Source organism: Dipodomys spectabilis, unplaced genomic scaffold (assembly GCF_019054845.1).
Source record: "Dipodomys spectabilis isolate Male_0828 unplaced genomic scaffold, ASM1905484v1 ptg000034l, whole genome shotgun sequence".
NCBI lineage: Eukaryota > Metazoa > Chordata > Mammalia > Rodentia > Heteromyidae > Dipodomys > Dipodomys spectabilis.
Genome location: NW_024870711.1, coordinates 5,037,692 through 5,064,670, shown reverse-complemented (window position 1 = coordinate 5,064,670; position 26,979 = coordinate 5,037,692). Strand labels below are relative to the sequence as shown.

The following is a 26,979-nucleotide window of genomic DNA, read 5'->3' as shown; positions in this document are numbered from 1 at the left end:
GTATTATACAAGGAGGAGGCAACAATGCCTGATAAGAAATGTACTCATTATCTTGTCCATGTAATTGTAACTCCTCTGTACAGTATTTTCACAATATAAATAAATTAATAAAATAATAAAAAATTTAAAAAATCATGTATTATAAACACAGAAAATTAGATGTCTAAAGTAGTTAACATTTTTGGATTTGGCAAATGCATAAATTCAGTGTAAATGATAACTTAAAGTGCTTCTTCATGATGCAACCAATATGACCAAATATTGACCAAAATATGTTAATTTCTCCAGACAAATCAATAACTTGCATGCAATTCCGGTGCAGGTAAGAACAGGATTTATTTTCTAAATTAGGATGATAGATAACTAGGAGAAAATAATGGAAATCCTAAGAAGAGTAATGTGAGAGACATCATAATATCATAGGGGTTTAAATAATATGTTACTGCTAGACAGCTAGAGAGACATGTCAGTGATCCAAATTGAAAGCTACGAATAAATATATATTGGAAAATATTGATGAAGATGTTCTCCCAAAGCAGGAAAGCCAAAATGGATTACAAAATAAGTGTCCTGAAACCAGTAACTGTGCTAGAAAATAATAAAGTTGGATTTATATCTCTAATTTTACACTGTCATGCTTCCTCAAAATCCAGTTCCACTTATAAGACAAGGAAAAGAAAGAACTCATTCTCTTCTATACAGACTGAACTTTAGATTATTATTTTTAAAAACAAATAAAAAGGAGGCAGGGAAAATGGCTCAGTGGTAGAGTGCTTGCCTTGCATGCATGAGGCCTTGGGTTCAATACCTCAACACCACATAAGCAGAAAAGGCTGGAAGTGGCACTGTGGCTCGAGTGGTAGAACACTAGCCTTGAGCTGAAGAGCTGAGGGACAGCGCCCAGGCTCCAGAATTCAGGCCCCACAACTGAAGGAAAAAAAAAAACACAAATAAAATGCAAAGGGAAAAGTCCTATATTCAGTTTGGGAATTCTATCAATTTCCTGGCTCTGAAAGGAGCATGCTTTAGAAACGTGAGCAACATGAATTTGAGAACTACCAAGTCAAAGTAGAGTGCAATGCCAATGATGCAAAAAGTCAATAAATACAGAAGTCACCAGAGTTATCTCCTCCCTACCACTTATGCTTCTTTTCATCTGTTTATTTATTACCATTTTGAAGTCTCACATAATAAATAACGTTGGATGAATTCATCAGAACCCTTTTCCAAGGCTCCACTGTTTTCCTTAAAGGTATTTGAAATATAATAGCTTTCAAATCAATGCAGTAATCCTTTAGTAGAAATCTTTTGCTGAGCTAGAAAAGGGCTATCATACAGTATTTGAACATTTTTAAATTTACTCTGAACATGTCCATAACTATTACTTCAAGAACTTAAATGATTAGCTCCAAGCCTTTGGCTTTGAGTTTATGCATGGCACTGAGTCAGCACAGTGCTTCTAGTGCATGGATTGTGCTTCACCTTCATGTACCAGATTAAGTAAGAGCCTTCCTTTATTTGGTCAGGTCAGCTTGCAAGTCCCTTAAGTGACTTAATGGATTTCCCCCCTCTCATCTTATTTTGATGTTCACTGTTCACTCCGTCTCTTTTCACTGCATTGAATGCCTCTTCCTGCCTTCTCTAGCTATCCAAACCCTACACAACTTGCAAAACTACTACAAATTCCACCTTTTCAGAAAACTTTCTGTGTGTATTCACTTAGCATGCTTTTCTTATTCTTCTGAATTCTTCAAAAAATCTCGCTATACTTTATTGTACAGTTTTACTCGTATTGAATAAAGTATTTTTTATTATGGTTGGAAAAGAATGTAAGACTAAAAACCATGCCTTATACTTCTATGCATCCAATCTAAAAGCTTCTGTTGAAGCTTTATGCATGGCTTTATGTGGACTTTCAGATGCTTCTTTGTTTCTAAATCTTGTTAACTTGGACAGTTATGAACTTGGAGACCAGGTGATGGTTCTGGCCTCAGTAGCAACACCCCAGTATAATTTAATTGACGAGCATTTCTCACATTACCCACTAGATGGAACCAGCCCCAAATAAACACTGCTTAAAAACTGATTTTTTTTTTTTTTTAAGAGTGATAGAAATGAATATCCTGGTATAAATTAATTGGCCATAATGGTTGTCATTTAAAAAACACTTTTGAGATATAGTCATGCACCTATAAAAACATCAAACCAATCAAGGTATCAAACATCTTCATTACCTCCCCAAATCCTTTGCATTCTATTGAGGTGTTTTGCCTGTCTTCCCTCCTTACCTTTTTTGAAGAGAGCACTTGAAATGACATCTGTCCTTTGAACCTATTTTAGACAAATTTTATAATATTCTCAACTACATGTACTGCACTATACAGTAGATTTCCTGAAACTTATTCATCTTACTTTATTACTTACTTATTCTATTACTTATTTTATTCTTATTAATCCTCATCTTGAGATCTCAATTGTTTAAGATGAATAATTCCAGAAAATCACTGATTTATTCCATCATTCACAAAACGGAAACTGCCTCCAGGTCTGTCATGTGGTCTCATTTTCCTAGCTTTCCCTTCAGTCCATCCTTCTCTGTGTGTCCCAAGGCCTCGTGGTCTTTATCACTCTTTCCATCACCCATCTTCAGGCCATCTTCACTTCTCACATGGTTGTGCATTTTGCCACGCACCTCCAACCTACAGCCCTGTTTCTTTTTGCTCATGCTCACTGCACAGCCTCACGTATATCTATATAACCACAGCTCTGGTCATGAGTCTGTGAGTTATGCTGTCTTCAGTTTGTGCTATTATCTATTGAATATAATCCAAAGACATTAGTTTGATATTGAATATTGCCCATCGTCTCCTCAGATATGTTTTGTTATGTAACAATCAAGTTGAACCCAACATCCAAAACTGATCCAAAATAACAATGAATTTCCATGAATAGTAAGGCTTATTCCAGTATCTGAAAGTAATATATGCACCCTCTGAAAGTTCTCATTTTCATTTGCATTATCATCTCAAATACATTTTCCATTTCCTTTATCTTAAAGAGTATCTGTGAATGACTTAACTTTGTGTGGTCTCATACAGCTATCTTAGTATTGTATACAGAAAAGGCAATCCATAAATATTTTTTAAATGATGTAGTTTAGGTCAATGGGTAAATATTATTTCAAATAACTTTGTGGGGGCGGGGGTGAAAGTACTGGGGCTTGAACTAAGAGCTCATACACTCACTGTTTGATTGTTCCAACTGGTCTCTACCATATTAGCCGTACCTATAGTCCTACATTTTGCCAAATAAATGGAAATCAAATCTAGTGAACTTTTCTGCTTGGGCTTGCTTCAAAACTCAATTCTCAGATCTCTTTCTCCATAACCACGGGTTATGCCCAGCCCTATATAACTTCTTTAAAAGATACATGGCTATTTCTTTACATTTAAAAATTTATACATTTTATAAACCTCTAAAATTCTATAATTTTGTTTCATTACTGAGGTATTATTGATATACAAATCTGTGCACAGTTAATGTATACATTTGGTTGAGCTTGGACGTATGTATACACATTGTTATAGCATTTTATGTGAAGTATCTAAGATAGAAAAGTTCATCAGGATTAAGGACAGGAGCTGGGGAGTAGCTGAAGTGGGAAAATCAAGCTGAAACCCCAGGAGAGGTCTGTGCAGAAGACCAAGGCCTCGTCCATGACAGCAGATGTGTGAAGAGAAGTCAGCTAATGAGTCAGCTAATATAAATAGATTGGCATTGAATCTGGCTGGTGTTGAGATATTGTACCTTCAAAAGAAGTAATAACGAACTGATTTTGTTAAGCGAAGTAAGTCAGGCTCAGAGAAACAAGGGACACGTATATTCCCCCACATATGGAATTAGTTCTAAATTATGAACATAATGAAACATGCAGGCTCATGTACAGTTATATGCAAGCAATTGGACTGAAGGATGGGGAGGATTTCAGTAATCGACTAACTCACAGTTTATCCAAATAAATGCTAGGAAGCTGAAATAGGTTTTATCAGAAGGGAGCAAGGTTTAAGGGGAGGGAAGCCGATGACTGCAGAGGGGAAGGGTGGGCAGCGGCAGTCATAGTGTTCAATGTGCATATGTGAAAATGGAATGAAGTAATTTGAGGAGACTGGTTGGGTTGGAAAAGGATGAGGGAGAATAGTGGAAGGGGTAATGCTGATCAGGATGCATTGTACTCAACTCAGAAAGACAAACGACGTGTGTTTTCTCTCCTCCGTGGAAGCTAGACCTAAAATACATGGGAACATGATAGATTACACAGGATTCTATGCATTCATACCTAGTGACACCAAAGGAGTATATTCTTAGGAGAGGAGCACAAAGGGGTGATACTTATGTGCATATGATCATGTGAAATAATATTAATTGAGATGAACTCCAGGAAGCGGACACAGGAGGCTTTCTTTTTTTCTCTTTGTTGCTGTTTTGTTTTCTTTTTGTCATATGTGTTCATCTGTCTTTGGGAGGGTAAGAGGGACACAACTGGAGAGAGAGAAGATGAACAAATGGAATCATGGTACTCACTACACACTATGGAAATGAACTATAAAATTTGTGGGTGAGAAAGAGAGAGGAAAACTGGGAGAGAGCGAGGAAAGGAGTGAAATTGTCCAAAAAGAAATGTACCCATTACCTGACTTATGACTTCTTTGTACATCACCTTGATAATAACAATAGAAAATTTTAAAGATGCATTATACTCATAAACTGGCATGGTGAGTGGAACTTAAAGATAATTTTGAAATTACAAGCATATGTATTTCCTTGATAATTGCAATTTATTAATATATTGCAGTCTACTAATAGACATTAAAACTTTCATGAACTGAGACAAAAGAAAGCAATAAATATGAAAACAAAAATTATTTAACATGATGTAGTGAAGAAGGGAGATAAAAATCTCTCCATTCTTCCCACTCCTTTGCAAACATTTCTTAAAATTCAGTAACTCTATTTCCAGATTCTTTCTTATGAGCCAATTATTATCAATCACATCCTGTCAGCACACCTTGGGAGTTTTCAATATCTCGATTGACATATGAATCAAAAAAGGGAAACATCCCAAATGCTATGCTTTCTGCAGAGATAACAGCAGCCTTTGGCTGTGCTCAGTGATCGTTACCATGACAACCGGAGGAAGGCTGATGAAGCTGCTTTTATCTAGGAGCCTTCTTGCATCATTTGATACTTCCCTATTTTAATATCAAGTAAACAATTAGCAGCTTCGTGCCTAGGCCATATTATGCATTAGAAATTTTAACATGTGTACCTAAATCCTACATGTCACCCTGACATGGTTCTTCACCTGTACAGTTCCTTGTGGGATCAAAAATTTCCCAATCAAAAGGTGTTCTAATGAACCTGACATTGAACAAGAGTAGAAAAGGAAAAAAAATATTTTGTATATATTTTTGCCACTCATGATCATTCTGGGTTTTTTTATTTTGTTTTGTTTTGTTTTTTTTTTGGGGGGGGGGGTCCAGTCACGGGGCTTGAACTCAGGGCCTGGGCGCTGTCCCTCAGCTCTTCAGCTCAAGGCTAGCGCTCTACCACTTGAGCCACAGCGCCACATCCGGCTTTTTTCTTTTTGCTTATGTGGTGCTGAGGAATCAAACCCAGGGCCTCATGCATGCAAGGCAAGCACTCTACCACTGAGCCACCTTCTCAGCCCCTGGTCATTCTGTTTTAATGTGAGAACCCAGTGTGATGTAGGAAGTCATTTCAGGAAACTTCTGAAATTCCTGTTATTCCTGACACAAATTTGCTATTCCTTCCATAGTAAGAGATACAGATTAGGGACCAACTGCAAGTTACCAGTTATTCTCATTTCTATCTCAATTATATAATATTATATTATACATAGTTATATATATTATATATAGCATAGTATATATAATATATTATATTCTCATTTATATCTCAATTTACTCAGAGACAATATTCAAAGTGTAAGGGATCAAGGAGAAATAGGAGAGTGTGGAAGGCTTACTTCAAGAATGTGTAGAATTCCTAGACTTAACATCAGATTTAATTAGTTTGCTTTTATCACCAACTTAAACTGATGGTACTAAAGGAAAAAAGTCCAGTCAAAACTTAAAGTTTTATTGATAGAACAACTTGGAGGCATATTGCTAATAGTCTGATTACTCAACTTTTGAAATAGCTCCAGAGTCCAAGAGGTGAGTCAAGAAATAAGTCTTGTGCTTCCTACGCCCAAGAGAAGAAATAACCTCTTTTAAATGCCCTGCCCTAGTTAGTAATGTGATTTTGGTTCTATAAACCTGAAGAACATATAGGATGGTACATATCAACGTATTGTACATATTGTTGGTCAATTATAAATGTTGGCCCACATTGTTCTTAAAAAATGGACTTCTTGTTGGTAAATTATAACTCAACATGGAGGAACAAAAATTACCTATAAATAGTTATTTAAATGTATATGCTGGGCTTTAGTATGTGTTGTGATTTTTTTTGTCAGTCATGGGTTTTGAACTCTGGGCCTGGGTGCTGTCCCTCAGCTCTTCAGCTCAAGGCTAGTGCTCTACCACTTGAGCCACAGCACCACTTCTGGTTTTCTGGTGGTAATTGGAAACAAGAGTCTCACAGACTTTCTTGCCCAGGCTGGCTTTGAACTGTGATCCTTAGATCTCAGCTTCCTGAGTAGCTAGGAGTAGCACAGGCATGAGCTACCAGCGCCTAACTTGTGTTGTGATTTTGATAACTGGTGAAGATCTCAAAAATTGTCTTTGCAGTTCTCCTAAGAAGCACTGGCTTCCATGAATCATGAGTTCTTAAGTCAGGTAAACTCCTACACCCACTTGATGAGGCTCTCTCAGCTGTGTATAAGAGCCACTGAAGAGAGAAATGTCTGACATTATCCTTAGTAGTTGGACTTGTTTGATGTCCTTCTGTCATTGGTACCTATTGTGTCCCAAAGTGGTCTTTTAAGTCTGACTCTTAAATAATCCAATAAAGAGGCCTGTTGTGATCACACTACTCCTAGAGTGAGAGAATTCCGTCTTGTCTAACTCGGAGGTAACCGTGGGAGATAGTGATCAAGAGATCCTCCCAGAAAACAAGCATGGTGTTTGACTGATTGTGTACTTTACTCACGCTCCTCTGGTACAACATGATATTGGGCCTCAGTAGATATTCTACCATCTTTGTTCTCCATCTCCGTTTTCCCAATTGTATACAAGGCCTGTAAGAGTGACTAGCTTTTCATTTAATTACCAAGACAGTGGAATACATTTGTAATGACTTCTTCATTGCCTGAAGGGACCAAAATATAGCCCAGGATCACACATTAAACTATTTCTATAACAAGCATCGTTTCCTCTTGAACATGTTTTCTCTGAAATGAGCTGTGCTTCTATTTCACCTTGGTTTCTTTTCTGTGACTTACCATCACACTAGTCCATTTCTATTTTATTAAATGTGCTCTGCATGAGGCCATTCACATCCCTCTGTAATTAGCTTCCACACTTAGACTCTGAAGAAGCATGTTTCTCTCTAGGGAAACCATGTAAGTGGCAGAAAGGACACAAGGCTCAGAATCAGGAGACCTGGGTTTTGACCTCTATCCTCTACTCTATAAGGGAGTATGTTATTTGATTCCTTGAGTGTCTGTTGTGGCCGTTCCTACAATAGAGAAAAAAATCCCACCCTACGCTTCTGAGTTGAACAGAAAAAGAATCCATTCTTGAGGTGTTGCTTGTCCTTAGATGGAGGAAATAAGTGCTCCTGGTTAAGACTATTCATAAAAACACACCACCAGGTGACAGGGGCCTGTTACCTGGGAGGCGGCTTAAAGTAAAACTCACTCTGCCACTGGCAAGATTGTATCAGATAAATAAATGAGGAGAGTTGAGATTCACAATGAAGTGGAAGGAAAACCTCCATGAAATCCTAACATCAGGCTAGTTAGTTGTGTCCGAGATGAGTGGATAAAGAACATAGGCCAGAAGAAGAAGAGAAAGAAGAAAGAAGGAAAGGAAGAAAGAAAGGAAGGAAGGAAGAAAGGGATAGATAGATAGATAGATAGATAGATAGATAGATAGATAGATAGATAGATAGATAGATAGATAGATAGATTGATTGATTGATAGATAGATAGATAGATAGATAGATAGATAGATAGATAGATAGATAGATAGATAGAGAATTGAGAGAACTTTGCATTAGAAGAAAAGAAGACCAGTAAAGGCAGGTTCATCTGTCAATTACTATATTTGATGATACTTTTTGTTCATCCATTGGAGGACACAAACATTGTGACATCAAATATTTTTGTGAAGGAAAATATACAATACAAGACCACAAAATGTAATCATACAAGGTAGGATTCACTGACACCTGAAAGGAAGCACACTGTCCCAGAGGCAGAAAGGGTAGGCAGGAACTGGAAAGTTGTCTTGTCAGGATCGAGGGTCAGCCTCTAGTCTTTGCTTCTAGGAATGAGTCTCAACATGTGGAGGATGGGGATTGTGCAGGGAGCTGCTTTCATTTGGGAAATCAAAAAGCCACCTTCAAACCTTTGGGCTCCTAAAGATTTTAATGCTTGCTAGATCCCAAAATATCTGTTGCATACACTATCAGCTACCACCCCATTTAAACTTAGTGATAAATTTTGCAACCTTTCAAACACAAGTCCTTTTCTTTAGCTCTGCTGTGTGCCCTTAGAAGCAGTGACCACATATGCAGATGGAGACCAGGGCTTGAGATCATCGTAGTCACATTGAAGTCATATGAACCTCCTGATGTCCAGCTGAGACACTGGAAGAGAAAGGCCAGAGGGAGACAAAGCGTACATGCACCCTCCTGCAAGTCAATGTTCTTCTTCCCCATCCATTACAACGGACTAGTCAGATCTAGCAGTCTGGCAATGGATCATCTTCTTCAGAGCTTCTTTTACCTCTCGATTTCTTAGGCAATAAATGAAAGGGTTGAAGGCGGGAGTGACAATAGCATAGAAGATGGAAATGATCTTGTTCATGTTGAAGGCATGGATGGCTCGGGGCCGGGCATACATGAAAATAGTGGCAGAGTAGAAGATGGTGACCACCACGAGGTGGGAAGCACAAGTGGAGAAGGCTTTCTGTTTTCCCGTGGGCATGCGTAACACCGTGGCCAGGATGCATCCATAGGACAGGACAGTGATTGACAGGGGAAAGAGGAAGATGATCAGGGCCAAGACAAAATCCACCAGCTCGGCTACAGACATGTCTGTGCACGAGAGGTTGAGCACTGGAGAGATATCACAGAAGAAGTGATTGATGACATTGGGGCCACAGAAGCTGAGGCGGGAGATGAAGTAGATCTTTGCCAGAGAGATGCCAAAGCCGATGGCCCAGGAGCCAAGAGCCAGGCGGAAACAGAGCCCGTGGCTCATGATGGTGGGGTAGTGCAGAGGGCGGCAGATGGCTACATAACGGTCGTAGGCCATGGCGGCCAGGAGGACGCACTCTGTGCACATGAGCGCGATAAAGAAGTAAAGCTGGATCATGCAGTGAGTGAAGGAGATGCTGTTGCTCAGGGACCAAAAGCTGAACAGCAACTTGGGCACGGTCACGGAAATGTACCAGGTCTCCAGGAAGGACAGGTTGGCCAGGAAGAAGTACATAGGCTTGTGTAGTGGCCGGTTCTGCTGCACCAGCAGGATGATGATCACGTTCTCCGCTACTGTCAGAATATAGGCCACGAGGAACATCAAGAACACTGCCGCACGCATGCCCAGGCTCCCGGGGAACCCCACCAGAATGAACTTGGTGACCCTTGTCTGGTTCTCCACTTCCATATCAAAGACACAGGGCTTAGCTTTCCTAGGGGATCAAGAGTCACTTGAGTGGAATCCGGGTCCAGTTCACATCTTTCATTCTTGACTTGTCTGTCTACAAGTCACGGAAGAGTTATTACTAATGTCCTCGTGGGTTTGGGGTTTGAAAACAAGGTCTCACTGTCTAGTCTATGCTAGCTTCAAACTCGTAATCCTCCAGGGCTGAGATTCAGGTGTGTACCACCCTATCTGGCATAGAACAGGTACTTTTAATAGCACAGTCCAGGTTGGATCACAAACCAGACACCATATACAAGTAACATGATTTAATCATCACAGCATCTTTATATGTTATTATGTCCATTTAAATAATCAATAAGGTATGTCTTGAAGCAATATGAAGCAACTTACCGAATTCTCACTGATGGCAGAGTAGGAATTACAATGAAGTCCACCTGAAGCTCTGTGCTATCTAATCTCCTACAGCTGCTTTGTGATAGCTGCTTCCTAAGCGAGTTTGCCAACCCTCCCCACCCCTCCATGTTACACCTGACAGCTCCAGAGGCCACACCTGCCTTCCTGTCCATCTTCAGCTCACAATTAAGGACTAGGACTCATTCATCCTTCCAAGTGCTTTCTTCCCCCTCCCATATCATTATCAATGAAGCATGTAAGGAGATAAGAATTGGACTATTCATTCCTATCCCACATATTCTACTGATTGGCTGTGCAATTTTATATCTTACTCTTTCTGAGATGCAGGGGGTTTTTTGTAAATAGAAGTATTAATATGCATTCAGCTCATGTCATTATGTGACAAAATCCAAATGAGATAAAGCAAATCATATTTTATATCAACTATAAATGATAATAAGCATTCTAGGGTATTTTAGTCATCATTAGAGCTGTGAAGAAGAGCATATAGGTCTACAGGGTGGGCGTGTGCTGGGAGCCATGAAGGAGTGTCAAGTGAAACAAATATGGACATTTGCTCTCTGGAAGTTTAAGTTCTTTAGGGGGAACATAGGAGCCACTGGGTGAAGAGATTCTTAAGCAAAATAAAAGTGAATAAATAAATATGTGTTAGATATTGTCTATGAATGTTAGAAATACAAAAGATTAGTGTGGAAGGGCCATCTGATCTCTGAGGAGGTAACATTTGGACAGAGACAGATTCCAAGGCCCAGCCTCTGAGGAGGTGGGAGAGAGCTTTGTTGAAATGAAGCTGCCATTGCCGCTCAGATGGGTGGGGAGGGAGCCAGGCGTGGTGGGAGAGGAGGAAGGGCTGGAGCAGGAAAATCCCACAGGTCACAGGAAATGAAATACTAGTCTACCTGCAGGTAAAGCAAGCCAAGGATTAATGATTGAGAGGAGCATGATATGGTTACATCATGGAAAGGGACCTGGAAGTCCTAAAGGAATGCACAGCCTGCGATCGTGAGAGTTGTGAGGCTAGCTAAGGGCTGTTCAGAGAAGGTGACAGTGACCTTGACGGCGTTCAGGGAATCAGGCAGACTGAAGATACATGCTAGATGTAAACTATATAACAGTAATCCATAGAGTATGGAAGAGATCAAGAGAAATCCCACATACACCAGCTGGGGACATAGAGGTGTTGCCATTTTCTATGATAGGAAAACTGGTGTTTGCCTCAGAGTTAAAGCCATGGGAATGGACAAGACTTCGCTGTGGTTTTGTTTTGATGAGTGTTAGCAGGCTGTAACCGCCTCTAATAACAACCCATTGAACATTTACTAAATGCCTGGGAATTTGCTAAGTGATTTTTTTTCACATAATAGCCCATTAAGTCCACAAAATAATGTCAATAAGACATTGTCACTGTAATTTCACAGAACACAATGTGAGAATGATAACATCTAGTGGCACCCAGGTCTTCCTGACCTACAGCTGGAGGTGCCCTGAACCCCCAAGCTGACTCATAATACAGGAACAACATCAGATCTGGAACCCACCATCATTTTTGTTCACATTTCAAATTTAGGACTGTGTCCAAAATGTTAATTAGTCCTAGTAAAATTTTGTTATAGGCCCAGGCCTTTAGATTTGATCATAAACAGGAAGAGAAAAAAGAAAACAATATAGGAATGGACAAGGATGTATTCACACACACAAAGCTAAAGGAACATGCTTGGTAAATGTATCCAAGGCTAGATAATCACTGGCTAAGGTATTATGTCTATAATGTGTGTGAAGCAGCAATCTGGGCAAGGCATCAGAGTGGAAAAAGGCATAAAGGGCATAAACAACCTTGCCTGTTCCAGAAAATAATGGCCTAGTGGCTGGGTGAGAATGAAGGGATAGAAAAGGAATGGGTAGAGGTTGGAATCGAGGAACCGGTCATAAGGACCTTTATACATAATAGCACAGCAATCAAGAGACATCCTGAAATATGGGCAGTAAGTAATCACTGAAGGTTTGTTGGCAGGATGAAATGACCTCATATTGTACCCTGAGTGCTGATGAGAGTGAATGGCTTTAGGAAAGACACAATCATCAATCCAGAGCCTGGTGGAAGCAAGAGAAGGAACAGTCATCTCAGATACTGAGCGACACACACAAAGAAGAAAATCTCTCCGGCTTCAGCTCATGTGTGTTAAGGAAACAAAGATGAACATAGTTAGCAATACCAGTTCATGCACGAAACTTTCCGCTCTAGAGGAAGACCTAGGGCAAAGGATATTGTATGTAGTATTTCATTGCAAAATACGTGGACGCTTTGTGTTCATAAAAGCTGTTATTCCACCTCAGCGTCCTCAAACAGGCCATTCTTGACTGCACACTCCAACACTGGCCACACAGCCTCACTCCTTTCTGATTGTGCACGGGCCACACATACCACACCCTCCTCTGATTTTGTCTGCATTCTGCACAAAGGTGAGGTCTAAGAGCTGTCCTTCTCTCCAGGACAACAGCAGATTTTTGATGAACTGTCACAAATAAACTGTCAGGGAGTTGTGGCCGTCTGTAGTACCAGGAGTTCAGCGAGCATGGATGTACACATTGTGATTGTACTTTGGGGTGCTTATTTCTATCTTAACACCAACAGCCATGCCTAAAACCTAATACGAAGCCTCTATTCCTTCTGCTCGTTGCATAACTGGGGGTACATGTATTCCAGAGCATGAGAGCATCATAGTGACTGCTGGTAACTAGAGTGGATGAAAGGACAGACATCAAACACTTAAGGTTTGTGTCTCTCTGCGCCATCGGAGCCTGAAACTGAGCTTCCGAAACAGTTAAGCTGCTCTGGCGGAGGTCACTTACCGTGGCTCAGGGGCCTCTGATGGGGTGGGGTGATGTGAAGAGCGACCCCTCACTGATTCTAAAAGAGGAAGAAGGAGAAAAACAGGATTCAGCAATCAAACAGATGTGACGAACCACTTCCTACAGCAAGCAGGAGTGAATGAGCACAGATTACCCCACTGCCTTCAAGATGATGGCCCAGACCAGAGGAGAGGACAGCCCTGGGCCCTAAGATAGTGGCTGTGTCCAGTGTGGCAGGAGTCTGTTTTCTGCAGGACTCTGGGGTCCGGGCACCAATGTCCTTCTTGGGAAGTGCTCTACTGCAATGAAGATCTGTGGGTTCTGAAGGCTTTATGCGGCAATCAGGACTTTCTCTACATCTCTGCCAAGACCCAGGAGGGAAGAAGGTTGGCAATGGCAGTTCAATTCTCCTGTGGGAGCAGAGAGACACTTTTGCCAATTGTGACCATCTTATTTGTTTTATGTGATATTAATTCCAGAGGGAGAAAAACACTCACTTAAGGCCACAAACTTTGGAAAGAACCCCATTTAATTTATTCTTTTTTGAGAGATGAAGAGGGAAAGAACGTATTGCATCGAATTCTCTGCTCACAGATCTTTTTGATCAGAATTCAATCTTTGGCTTACATGAGTCAGAAGAAGTATACTAATGTCTAAGGGAGACATTGGAACCTGGAGTACAATGGTATTTCTACATTTTAAATGAAAGTTTTTCTCTTGTGCCATAAGTATGTGCTAAATAAATGTATCATGGTAGGATCATGTTATTTTTCCTTTGAGATCACATGACCAAGCTTTTATGCTGCAGGACAACACTCTGGTTACTAAACTACTTCTCTCTGCTTGCAGAGCATTTCTCTCACAAGGAAAAGCTATCCGATTTACTGTAGTTCATGAAATTGTAAATGAGGATCAGAAATCACTCTAGTGTTTCACTAGAATCTGGCAATTCACTAGGCAATAAACTATGCCACCTTCCATGTAGTTTTCCTTATAAAACTAAAGAATGGAAACCAAATGGTCACAAGTACAAGGAAGGCCCTTTCTGTCAAGTCTTCGCTCTCAACTTATCTCTAAGGACTAGAAATATTCCGATATCTCCTACCATGCATCATTGTCATAAACCACAGCTTTCCAAGAGGGATTAAAATTATTATGAGTTTCTGTGAGTGTGATCTTTGATTTGAGGGGTCAAAATGTCATACCAACGATTCTAAACAGATTGGAGCCATTCAGTAGAAATGAAGGGACTACATTCCATCACTGCTGTGAACTGGCATCACATGCCTAGGCGTTCCTTGGAGCTGTATCTTTGCTTTCAGATGGGCCCACGTGGGTGCCCTCTGCAAAAGCCTGTCCAAGACACATGGGGAGCAATGAAGAAGCCCAGGAAGCTCGCTGTGTGTGCTGTTTCTCTGGTCCGGAATTCCTGCGACTGTCTGTCTCATTATGTCCAGGTGTTTTCATCGTTCATTCTTTATTGTTGTACCAGATGTATTGATAGTCCCAGCTTGTTCTCTATTAAGCAACTGATGGATAACTATCTCTTATCCTTAGGCCATTTACGCCGCTAGCTTAACCTGCACTTGTGATTTATGGAACAGAGCTTGAAGGTCATCTGGAGGTGAAACCATTTTTTAAAAATTGTTATTATAAAGGTGATGCACAGAAGGGTTACAGTTACGTAAGTCAAGTAATGAGTACATTTATTTTTTCAAATGTCACCTCTTCTCCCATTTTCTCCCAGTCCATCCCTCCCTCCCCCACCATTTTCAACATAGTATCTAGTGAGTATCACTGCTACATTTGTTCACCATTTCTGTGCATCCCTTCAGGTTGCTTTTGCCTGAAGATGGTTTTTGAAAATTTCTGGTAGAGCTTCTCAAAGCCCTTCTTTTCCACTCTTATCTCTAGAGTGAGGCTTCTATTGACAATACTCTTGGCTGTGAACTCCACCCAGGAAAATATCTGGCTCTGTGAAAACTCCCAGTCCAGCAAAACAAAGTAAACTCTTCCACCAAGCCTTTGGCTTTGGTTGGCTGCTAGATAAATTAAAATCACCAACCAATTTTCTTTGAGAACGAAGTGCACTGACTATCTATACAAGAAACGTGAGCTTTCGGTGTAAAATGTCCACTAGTCTTGTCAGTAAGGTAAATGAGGTGGACAGCTTAAAACCAATGCAGTGCCTGTCTCCACAGATCTCTTCCCTGCATGTGATAAGAATTTGACTGGATTCCATAGTTTTACAAAAGTTAATTCTGGCAGGTTTGCCATCGTTTTGTGGAAGGAATCTAAATTTCCTAATTCACTGTATCCACGACAATCACACACACCTGCACACATATACATGTTCGATTACAACTTGAAAACTTGCCAGACTTTTGTGTTTCTAGGTACTTCTAGATTCTTCCTTCATTTTTATGCTTATGATACTGTTCCATGAGAAATAATATTACTCTGTTCCTATTTGATTTATATTCCTCATACCTCCTTATCAGGTCTTAGCATTTTGTCCATGATTTCTGTTGAAGAGAAATGATGAGGACAAGCATAAGATCTTAGAATAAAATAATTTGGTATTTCACTCATCAAGGGCGAAATCAGCCATTAGTTATCTCTGGCTTCAACTAGGGGCCTTCACACTCTTACTAACTTGAGTTTGCAGCAATTTCCACCTGATATATTTAACTATGATCCGCTTTATTGTTCCTGCTTGAGATTTGTAGTACTTTATATGTTTGTGACCCAGTGACTTATTCAATTTGGGAAATATTTAACCACTATTTTTTTTCTCATTTTGGAGAGGAGAGGTAGGGGGCAATACCAGTCACTACTGGGGTTTGAACTAAGGGCCATAGGCTTGGTAGCAGGGACTCTACCACTTGAACTAGGTCTTCAGGTGTTTTTGGTTTTAGTTATTTTTCAGATAGGGTTTATGCACTTGGCCAGCCTCCAACTGTGTTTCTCTTGATCTCTGCTTCCTGAGTAGCTTTGATTACACAGATGAACTACCACTCCTGGTTACTGGTTGAGGTGAGCTTTTATTGCATTTTTTTTCCCTCAGGCATCAGACACCATGTTTAGCCCTGCCTTTTCTCACTTTGAATCTTCAGTTGCATGTGTGTCTTGTTTTCATCGCATCCAGTGTATGAGATATAGCTAATGAATTGCTACTTTTATAATTTTCTTTTCTTTCTCTTTGTACTGAGTCCAGTCATGTTCATCAACCTATCTTCTACTTCACACATCTCGTTCGGTTCTCTATATTTTTTCTTTGAAGTTATTGCTACTTTCTTTTGAATTAATTTTATTTCTTGGTTCCAGAAGCACTATTGATACTTTTTTGATGCTGCTCTACAGCACCAATTCTCTTACCTTAAACATAACCAACGTGTTCATTAAAGTTCTGTCTCATAGCACAATATTGATGTTTCTCTAGGATTATTTTTGCTGTAAGTTATACTTTCTCTTTGTTTAGTGTTTTGATCTTTTCTGTCAAGTTCTTTTTGGTTGAATGCTGAACATTATACATGGGAATGTGTAGGGTACTTTGAGGCTCTGTGTGATGTAACCCTCCTCAAGAGATGATTTATTTACTGGTAGGGAATAATCCTAAAGACAGATTACTTCCAGTGATCGAATGGGGATATGGAAGACTTTCATTTTTGCTATTGCCTTCTTTATTTGTATTTCCTGTGCTTCTGCATTGGGATTTACTTATGTGAAGACAGGTCATAGCTTACAGGTTTTAATCAGCTCACATCTTCCGGTTGGATTACTCTGTACTCTGAAAGGACTGAGTAGTGTCACAGTTGTGTCAACTTGTAGCATGATGGTGTAACTCCACAATACAAAATTCACGGGTTCATTGCCAAATCAGACTCTTAGATGAAGCTAAGAACCCCAAGTGACGTCCTCTATCCTCAAATTTTATGATAGATATGAAAGACACTAGCGTTTCTATATGGTACAGTAGCAAGTTAGGAAAAAATGTGTAGGAATTAATGTTTAAGTAATGAAAACAGAGGTCAAGAAAGATGGAAGAAGGCAAATGGAGAGAAGAGAGGCAAAAATGTATGGGACGAAGCTAAACAAAACGGTGTCTAGAAATTCAGTTCAATTCTTGTGAAAAATGTGTGCTATTACCAGAGATTGAAAAAGGATATAAAAATTAGGAATAGTAAGAAAAGAAGCAGAATAAAACACTAACAGAAGATAAATCAAAAGAGTAAATAGTAACATGTCTTCTTTGTTGAGGCAAGTGTACACTGGCTAGGCTCTACCAGTGCAAGAGATACTGACACAGAGTCTTGTTCTCAACTTTCTGTCGGTAGCTCCCTCGTTATTTTGACTCACATCAAGACTGCCTGCACACAGGATGACCCATTGCAACAATGATACCCACAAGACACTATATTGGAAATGAACTTTACAACTTGGTGGCGGGGGGGGGGGGGTGGGGGGGGGTGGGGGGGAAGAGTGAAGGAGGCATGAGAGGAAAGGGATAATGGGAAAACAACAAAGGAGGGAGTAACAATTCTTAACAAGCTATGTACTCATTTCCTTACTCACGTAAGTAGCCCCTCTGTACCACATCTTTACAATAAAATAAAATTTAAAAAAGACTACCTACAATCTCCTTCTGACTGCATGCTAAGTTTGTTGCTTGTGGTTAGATAGACTGAAGGAGGGACAGTGGCTCTCCCTGACACCTTGGCCTGCTAGAGACCTAGTGGCAAATCTAGCTTTTCAGCAGCAAGCTTTTCCATTTTGTACTTAAGCCTTCCGATGGTTTCTTTTACAAAGTGAAGGGTGATTTTACTCTTGCTACTGTTATATGGACATAGACCCATTGGACAGCAATAGTTTTAGAGCATTAGCCAAGTCCTTCACCTGCCTTACTTGCTTCTGTAGCTACCCTGTCTCAGGCCAGAGATCCAATTGTCAAATGTCTTCTCCATTCACTGGATGAAAGCCAGTAGTGAGGTTTAAGTCTCTCCTGGGCAGTTGTATTCATGTCAGCACACAAGGCTGACTTGTGCTTACAGGGCTCTAACTGGCCACAGGGAAGTCTGCATGGCTTGCTCACTCCCATGTCTGTCTGTTGTCCTAAGCAGCTGGACACAGTCAATAGTCAGCTTCTAACTACTGCTGGGGCAAAGCTTGCTTGCCTGTATTTGGCTTCTGTATAGTTTCCTTATTCCTAGAAGATTCTATTTACAAAATTCAGAGAGCCCCATTCAATTTTATAAATATCTTAATTAGTTATGAAAATAGAAGAAGCATCATAGTTATACTATTTATTTCTAATTTATATAAAATCCTCCATAGAGAGGAATGATCAGAGCTTAGCAGACAAATGTCAAAAACAATTGCCTATAATTTCTGGAGGCCGTTTCAAAGGAAAAGCAAAAATATTTGCTACATATTAATAAGGATAGTGTATCTTGCAATCAGCTAATAATTTGGAGCAAAGGAGAGGGAAAATGGAAGTGCTCTATAATTAATAATGGGGCCAGGAATGGTACAACATACCGGTAATCTAAGCTGCTTGGGAGAGATCATGAGGCTTAGGGTTTGAAGAAAGCATAGGCAAAAAGCTTATGAGATCATATCTCAACAAATATGCTGGCCTTGATGGTGAACATCTATAATCCCAGTTATCTGGCTAGCATAAACAGAAAGATCTTGATCCAAGGCTAGTCACAGGCAAAAACACAAGAACTTGTCCCCAAACAATCAAAGCAAAAGGGCTTTGGGTAGGGGCATAGCATCTTTCTAGAAAAGGCAGGGCTCTGAGTTCAAGCTCCAGTACTGTCAAGTATAACAATAATAAAGTTATTTATTTGTTTGTTGTTATTATAGTAAAGATTTCAGGTTGGCACATGTAAAAAGAATGAACGAGTGCCTTTTGAAAGACCATTAGCTAGCCAGCAAGTATTTTACCTAAATTATCCATAATATTTGCAATCACACAGAGAGCTCAGTACTATTTCCTTATTTAACAAAAAGGAAATGCTTGGCCGTAAAATACTTTAATAGCTTACCAGGTAGCACAATTTGTGAGAGACAGAAAAAAAAGGTCTGGTTGAAGACACTGAGGGCCAGCCTTCTAGTCAATGATACATCAAAATGTAAAGAAAAAATGGCAGCTGAAGCCTCAAATTCACCATCTATCAGAGCAAAGGGCATCTGAAAAGAGTCCCACTATGGGTCCCTACCAGGCATTGTCCTATAAGGAAAGCCACGAAGCATATTGAAGAATACCTTTTCTTTTTTACACACACATCGGACCATACTTTTCTTTGATATAAGTTCAGGAGTCTGTCTCCCTCTATCCGACTTCCCGTTTCCTTTTAAAGACAGAAAACAAGAAGTGGGTTTGGAGTCTCCAACTTTTATTTGCGTTTCTCTACAATTTTCCCCAAAGCAGCTATGACATCCTTATTCCTCAAGCTGTAGATCAAGGGGTTCAACATGGGTGTCACCACCGCATAGAACAAAGCCACCATTTTCTCCTTGTCCAGTGAGGAGGCCGAGCGTGGCCCCAGCTAGGTGAAGATGGTGGCCACGAAGCTCATGGCAACCACGGCGAGGTGAGAGGCACAGGGGTCAAACACTTTGTGGCGTCCCCAGGTAGAATTCAGGCTCAGAATGGCAGCCACGATCTGCACTTAAGAGAACAGGACCAGAGCACTGGGAAGCAAGATCACCAGCAATCCTGAGATGGCCACCATGACCTTGTTGAAGGAGATGTCCACACAGGCTAGTCGAATCACCGCGAGGGTCTCACAGGCAAAGTGATTAATGACATTGCGACACAGGGGAAGCCGGAAGGTGATGATGGTTTCCATCAGTGAATTTGAAAAACCAGCCAGCAAGCAGCCAGCAGCCGGCTCCAGACACATCCCTTCTTGCATGATGACTGTGTATTGCAGTGGGTGACACACGGCCACATAGCGATCCTAGGCCATGGCTCCCAGCAGGAAGAACTCAGAACCACCTGAGGCCAGGGACACACAGAGCTGCAGCACACAGCTGCGGAACGGGATGCTCTTTTGGACTGAGAACAAATGGACCAGCGTTTTTGGGGCAATGCTGTTTCCATAGCAGAGATCAATGAAGGACAGAACACTCAGAAAGAAGTACATGGGAGTATGGAGCCTGCTGTCCAGTCTGATCAAAAAAAGAATGAGGGAATTCCCCACAATGGTCACCAAGTACATGGCCAGAATTAGGACAAAAAGGAAGACTTGATGCCCCAATCACTGGACAGTCCCAGAGGAACAAACTCGCTCACCCAGGTCTGATTATCATTTCCCTGGCCCACGAGCTTCAGGATGGAAAGGCTACCTTGCAAACCATCCTAGGAGCCTGCTTTTCTGATGTCATGTCATCAGAATTTAGTTCGTTGGAACTGTAATTTCTTCTCCCAAGCACCTGCATTGAAATGAGGAGAAAAGATCAACGAAGTATTTTAGACATAAAATAGTACTTTGCTGTTTGATTTAGTAGTTAGATTTGGGAGTAATTTCTGTCTGTGTGATGAGAGAGTTTTTAGTCCACATGAACAGCATTTTCCTGAATTCTAAATGATGTCTGGTGTCTTTTAAACTTTTTTGTGTACTCTTCGCCTGTCCCGGAGTTCTGATGCAATGCTATCCACCCATCCATATGAAATGTATTTCTGAGATCCTGAATATTTTTTAATAATCACCTTACATATCCTGTCATAAAAGTTTTGAGTTTATCTTATGGAGCTTGCTCTTTTACTTTTTTTGTTTCTGGTTGTGAGGCCTGAACTCTGGGCCTGGACGCTGTCCCTCAGCTCTTCAGCTCAAGGCTAGCACTCTACCACAGTGCCACAGTGCCACTTCTGGCTTTTTCTGCTTATGTGGTGCTGAGGAATCGAACCCAGGGCTTCATGCATGCTAAGCAAGCGCTCTACCACTGAGCCATCTTCCCAGCCCTCTTTTACTTTTAAAATATCAAGTAGAAAGCTTCTTCCCTACCTACTTCATACCTGTGGCCCAATTGGCTTAGACTAACCCACAATCACCAACTTAAGGGGTTAGGTGTTACATGAACTGAAAGAATATATAGTGGTGAAAATGAGTCCCATAGGACCTCTGAATTTAATGAAGTGAATTTAATGTAGTGTTTGATAATGTCAGTTTCCTACTTCATAGTGGTATTTTCAGAGGGAAAACAGCACATTAATTTCTCATGGAAAATGGAGCTGTTCTCACCAGTGAAGGTGGGAGAATCTGAGATAGGGCATTAATCACAGAACACAGAATACAATAACTATCATTCTTGGTCTTACTTTTCGAACCTTACCAAAATTTTGCTCTGGAGAGGAAACAATCATGAGATGCTAAGGCAAAGTATAGAATGGGATATTATTTACAAGTCATATAGAGTTAATATCTCTAGATATTAACATACACACATATATAATTCTGCAACACAATATCCAAAACAGAAAATTGCAATAAAACAAAACAACAATATCAGCTCCTGTTGCACATTTCCCAGAAGCAGACATACAGTTACCTAGTAGGAATATGACAATATGTTCAGTAGTATTATTAGGAAAATGCAAATAGAAATCTCCTTTATATTTGCTCACTTATAGGAGGAAGAAAGATATTCACTACCAAAGAATGATCATCCCTTGACAATATGTTGTGTTTTACAATTGTGGCTTCTAGTGGCCATGTTCTTCTAGGAGACAGTCACCCTGATGGAAGCTTCTAGTTCAGCCCAGGAGCTTTGGGAGTGGTCATTATGGAACCTACAACTGATACCACGGAAATACTTGGGATTAGAATACTTAAGATTAAACTTCAGTATCATGGAAATGCCAGTGCTTAGACACTCATGTATTCAATATTGTTCAGTATTCAATATTGTTCTAAATGAGGCTAGAATGTTGTGTTTTTCAGCTACATAGCCAAAAAATACATTGTCTTTATCAGTTTGTATTCCCCTACTGAACTTTTTTCTATTGTATTCAGTTATACACAAATTTCTTTTTAATCTGCCACCTTTCACATTGACATAAAATGTGTTTCTTCTAGAGTCATTATCCTGGTGAGGATATTTCTAAGCCATTGAAAGCCCTGCTACAAATACACACTGGTAAGGTTCGGCAGTGTTTACTTACCTTGATGCCAATGTGCTTTTGCTGTTCTGATGCCTTTAGAGATCCATTAAGAACTAAAGAGATCACACTCCAAAACACCCGTCTATCCTTCCACATTTAACTACTTGTCCCTGATATCTATAGTTTTCAGAAAATGTAGACTGAGAAAACGGGTATCCTTAGGTTTTGATAAGCAAAGGAATTTTCAAAAATAATCATGTTGTTCATAGATGTTGCTTTAAATCTGAAGAGTCTATATTTTTCTCATGTGGCAGTGTTTGATTTTTGTCTCTCCATTTATTTTCTCTTTTCTTCCTAAAATGATGGCTGAAGACATCTGAAAAATCTACCTTTTTAAAGAAAAGTAATGCTTCTCTCTCTCTCTTTCTCTGTCTGTTTCTCTCTCTCTCTCTCTCTCTCTCTCTCTCTACACACACACACACACACACACACACACACACACACACACACACACACTTCAAGAAGTGCTGGCAATGCATATATTGAAGGAATTAACATTTTGTGCTTACTACTTCTCAAATAAAGCAATTGAAATCTACAACTATACAAATTAAAATATACTAAAGTAGGAGGAATAATTTCTAAGAATGCTTGTATCCTAGCCTGTTCTCTAAAGGAATAAGAATAATTTGTTCTACAATGTACATCCTACTTACTGTAATTCATCTTTCTACCAAGAGCTCAAGCATAACCAGGAGGCAGCACCTCTGCAGGTATTCTCAGTGGGAGTGTATGCATTTGTAGGTGGCATCCATGTGGGAAAACTGGCTTATGTCTTTATACTTATGTTGTTTACAACTCTACAATCTGGACTCTGGAAAAACAAATCTAATAAATGGCAACAAAAAAAGAGATGTATTCTTCCTATCAAGGCACATGTAAAAGGAAAAAATACATTCTTTTTTAAATTTTTATTTATTTTTTTATTGTGAAAATACTGTACAGAGGGGTTACAATTAGATGAGCAAAATAATGAGTACATTTCTTATCAAGCATTGTAGCCTCCTCCTTTGTTTCCCCTTCCCATCCCTTCCAAGCCTCCCCCACCCCTCCCCCCAATCCTCCCCCCCCCCCCCCACCAAAGTTGTAAAGTTCGTTTGGAAAAAATACATTCTTAAAACCATTGTGTTTTTCCCAAATAAAATATACTTGTTATTTAAACAAATATTTCACATTTTAATCATTTTAAGTATATATTTGATTTTTTTAAAAAAAACTAAAGTATAACTGTGAGAATAACTAAAAGTTGTTAATAAGTTATCAATGGGAGAAACTTTAAAGCTTAACTTTTTTTATAAGAAAAGAATGAAAAAGTTAGGCACTGAAAAGCTCACACCTGTAATCCTAGCTACTTAGAGGCTGAGATCTGAGGATCATGGTTCAAAGCCAGCCCATTCAGAAAATCTATGAGACATTTATTACCATATAAACACTAAAAGGCCAGAAGTAAAGCTGTGGCTCAAGTAGTAAAGCACTAGCTCTGAGCACAAAAAGCTCAGAGATAGGGTCCAGGCTCAAGTTCAAACAACAGCATTACTGCCAAAACCAAACTAACCAAAAACCCAGTATCCAGAAGGAAAAAAGAAACCAAAAAGAAAGACAATGAAGAAAACAATAAAGATGCCAAGGAATAATGGAGTGGAATCTGCAACAATAGAGAAGAAAATTTGAACTTTTATAGACATTACCTGATTGAAAATCAACCAGCCATTAAAGTTGTCTGATATCTCTACCCTACCAATACTTCCAGTATTTTTGATTCATGTTGTTGTTCCCAGCATGTTACATTTTCCAAAATTTAATTCTGTTATAATAGCAACCCTGCTCGAAATAGTCGCTAGGGAGATAAATAGGTTTATAGACTCTTTAAATAGTGAGAACTTCAAAATATCCCATACGTACAATTTCATTTCTTAGTCTACATTATGGAAAACCCTCAATATCCAATCAAAAAGCAGAGGACTCAAAAATAATCACTCAGCTTAGGGATATCTATTGTGCTATTGAATTATTTCTGCACAAGCTTAATTGCTGGGCTCTGGCACGATGTCAGGATCTGTTTTAACAAAGGATAATGAATTATTCACCAGAATCACTCCTGCATTTCTGAGGCAGACTAGGAGTGTTCATAAACCCATAGCTCTTTACTCAGAGCTTTAACAATAGTTCAAAATAGAAAGATAGAGCTCGGGTGGAGAGCAGAAAGCTAAGGTGGAAGATAAAGAGATTAGCATAAAGGAGAGGAAGAGAGAAGGGGTATTGCCTCTGTAGGCATCTGCTCCCTGTCTGTAGGCATCACCTCCTGTCTAGCTCTTTGCCATGGTTATGATGCCATCTCGATTCTCCTTTGTCCCAGAACACTTAAAGAGATCATCAAGAAACCCCATCACAATGGGTAACAGAGCCCATGTTTATGGTCAAGTAGAAAGAGCCATATTTATTATTACAACAACAACTATGCCTTTGGATCATCTTCATACAAAACAAACATTTTGTTTACATTTTTAAAAAAGTCTTTCCATTGTTTTGATGACCAAGTAGTGCATCAGCTTTCATGTGTATGAAAATCAATGAAGTAACATAAGATTTCCCTTTCCCAGGGGTTTAAGACACATTAAGACTTCATCATTAAGTGAATATATGAATGGAAATAGCCTTGAAATGGTGACAATAGTTTTAAAAATATACACCATTGAGAAACTTATTCAACAAGCAGGTGTGAACACTGGGATCTTGAGAAGGTCTATAATATCTGACCAGCCCTAAATGGTCCAGCCCTAAATGGACCAGCCCTAAATGGGGTGAGGCTTTTTTAATACAGCAATGTTGCTTTAAAGACTTGCTATCCAAGCAGAAATTTTGGTATGGAGGAAAGAGGACTTGTCTCTGAATATTTCCTTTCCTCTGGCATCCACAAAGAAAAAAATAAGCTCAGCACATGTGTGGACCGAGGCTGAGAACACATAGGAAGTATACCTGTGTTAGATTGGGAATGCCTTAAATCACTTGGAAAGTTCTGGCCCCATAATTTGGGTAACTAAAATCTACCTTCTTCAGAGGTATTTCCACTAGAGGACAACTTTATCAAGTTACCATACCCATAAGCTTGAATATAGAAGCAGAGTGAACTTCAGAAATCTGTGACTCACCTTGTTAAGTAAGTGTGGAAGAAACAAAGAGATGCCTGACTCACCTTTGAAGGGAAGAGAAGTCTGTCTGTCTGTACCCCTTCAACTTTGTTAAGTCTGGGAGAGTTTAGTGAGAGCAAGTAACTTTCTCAAACTTTGGGAAGGAAATCTCCAGGGGACCAATTATGTTTTGTTTATGAGGTTTCTTTTTCTTTGCTCTCTCCTTCCATCTAGACACTTCTACACCTAGAACCCTAATCTACGTTTCAACTTTGCAAACAGAATTTGGCTTTCTTTGTCCCAGGGGAACAGGAAGGAGCTCATCAAACTTTTAGTTTCTCAAGAGACCTGTGGCTGCTCTTCAGCAATCCCCCTTTGAATGGTAAGCATGTTTGCCTTCGTTGATAAGGATGTAGTTGCAATGAACCTTCCATTACTTTGTCATTCCAATTTGCCCATTTTCACTTTTCTTTGAGCAATAGTAGCTGGTCCAGACAACCCAGGACACTACGGATGTGGACTCTCTGTGTATATGATTTCAAGTGAGTGTGATGAGCTGCGGACTTGCACCCCCATCCCAAGCGAGGCAAGATTACCTGGCTCTCCATCACCCAAGTTCTGCCCTCTGAGATCTCCTTAGGACTTTTCATTTTCCTTTTAAGAACAGGATTTTGGTTTGGCTTGTTATTTAGAAAGCTGAATTCATTCAATTTCCAGTAAAAGCACAACTACCTTCTATGCACTAAAAAAAAAAAAAATGCTAGCGAGAATGGCCAGCCTTTAACCATGAAAAAATGCAGAACTAGAACACACTCCTCTCGCCCCTTCCCCCAAAATGAGTGTGTAGATTCTCACGGTGTACATTGTTTATAATGACTAAGAATACTGTAAATACCATGGATGCGCATGAATAATAACAACAGTGGACTGGAAAAAATGTATGAATTTTAAATATGCAGTGTCTAGTGGGAAATAACCCTAATATGTAGACTAAGATGCATAGCAATATAAAGCATTTAAAGATATTTCCCAATCATAATTATTCCAACAAATACATTAAAAGAGCTGTTGAAAAGGCAAGTAAAGAACTGGAGAGGCTGGGAAGGGATGTGAAGGGTAAACCAAAGGAGGAGGCTGCAATGCTTGGTAAGAAATGTATGCATTATCCTGCCCATGTAATTGTAACCCCTCTGTACAGTATGTTCACAAATAAAATTAAATTAAATTAAAAAAAAAGAACTGGAGAGCAAAAGACTTGATTTCAGTCAATAAATGATTGAGACCCTAGGTATTTAATCAGCTTGCTCAGGCACTGAAATCCCTTCCAATGTGCTCAAATGTGCACACCCTTGTTCTCAAGGAGCGTACATTCTTCGACGGTGTTGTTGTTTCTGCTTTTGTTTTTAACCACATGTCATCAGGCAAGCAAACACAATAGAGGAGATCAATCTGACCAAAATGCAATATTTGCATGTGTGGAATACCATGGTAAAAAAAAAAAAAAAACCTTGTAAAATTAATAGACACTCACAATGAGTGCCAGGAAAGTAAAATCGGCT

The 26,979-nt window shown here is 39.7% G+C and overlaps 1 protein-coding gene and 1 pseudogene across 1 annotated transcript; both read right to left on the bottom strand.

Moving 5' to 3' along the window:
- Positions 1-665: 665 nt before the first annotated feature.
- Positions 666-9,880, bottom strand: LOC122105964 (olfactory receptor 6B1). Its single transcript, XM_042677270.1, has 3 exons — positions 8,915-9,880; positions 2,629-2,644; positions 666-694 (listed from the first exon to the last, which is right to left on the bottom strand). Exon 1 carries the CDS (start codon positions 9,854-9,856, stop codon positions 8,921-8,923), a length of 936 nt encoding a protein of 311 aa, XP_042533204.1. The 5' UTR covers positions 9,857-9,880; the 3' UTR covers positions 666-694; positions 2,629-2,644; positions 8,915-8,920.
- Positions 9,881-19,521: 9,641 nt separating this feature from the next.
- LOC122105840 lies at positions 19,522-22,388 on the bottom strand (annotated as a pseudogene).
- Between the last annotated feature and the right edge of the window lie 4,591 nt (positions 22,389-26,979).

What these genes read in the sequence shown, in the direction of transcription:
- LOC122105964 (XM_042677270.1), bottom strand. Translation starts at nt 9,856, where the DNA reads ATGGAAGTGGAGAACCAGACAAGGGTCACCAAGTTCATTCTGGTGGGG.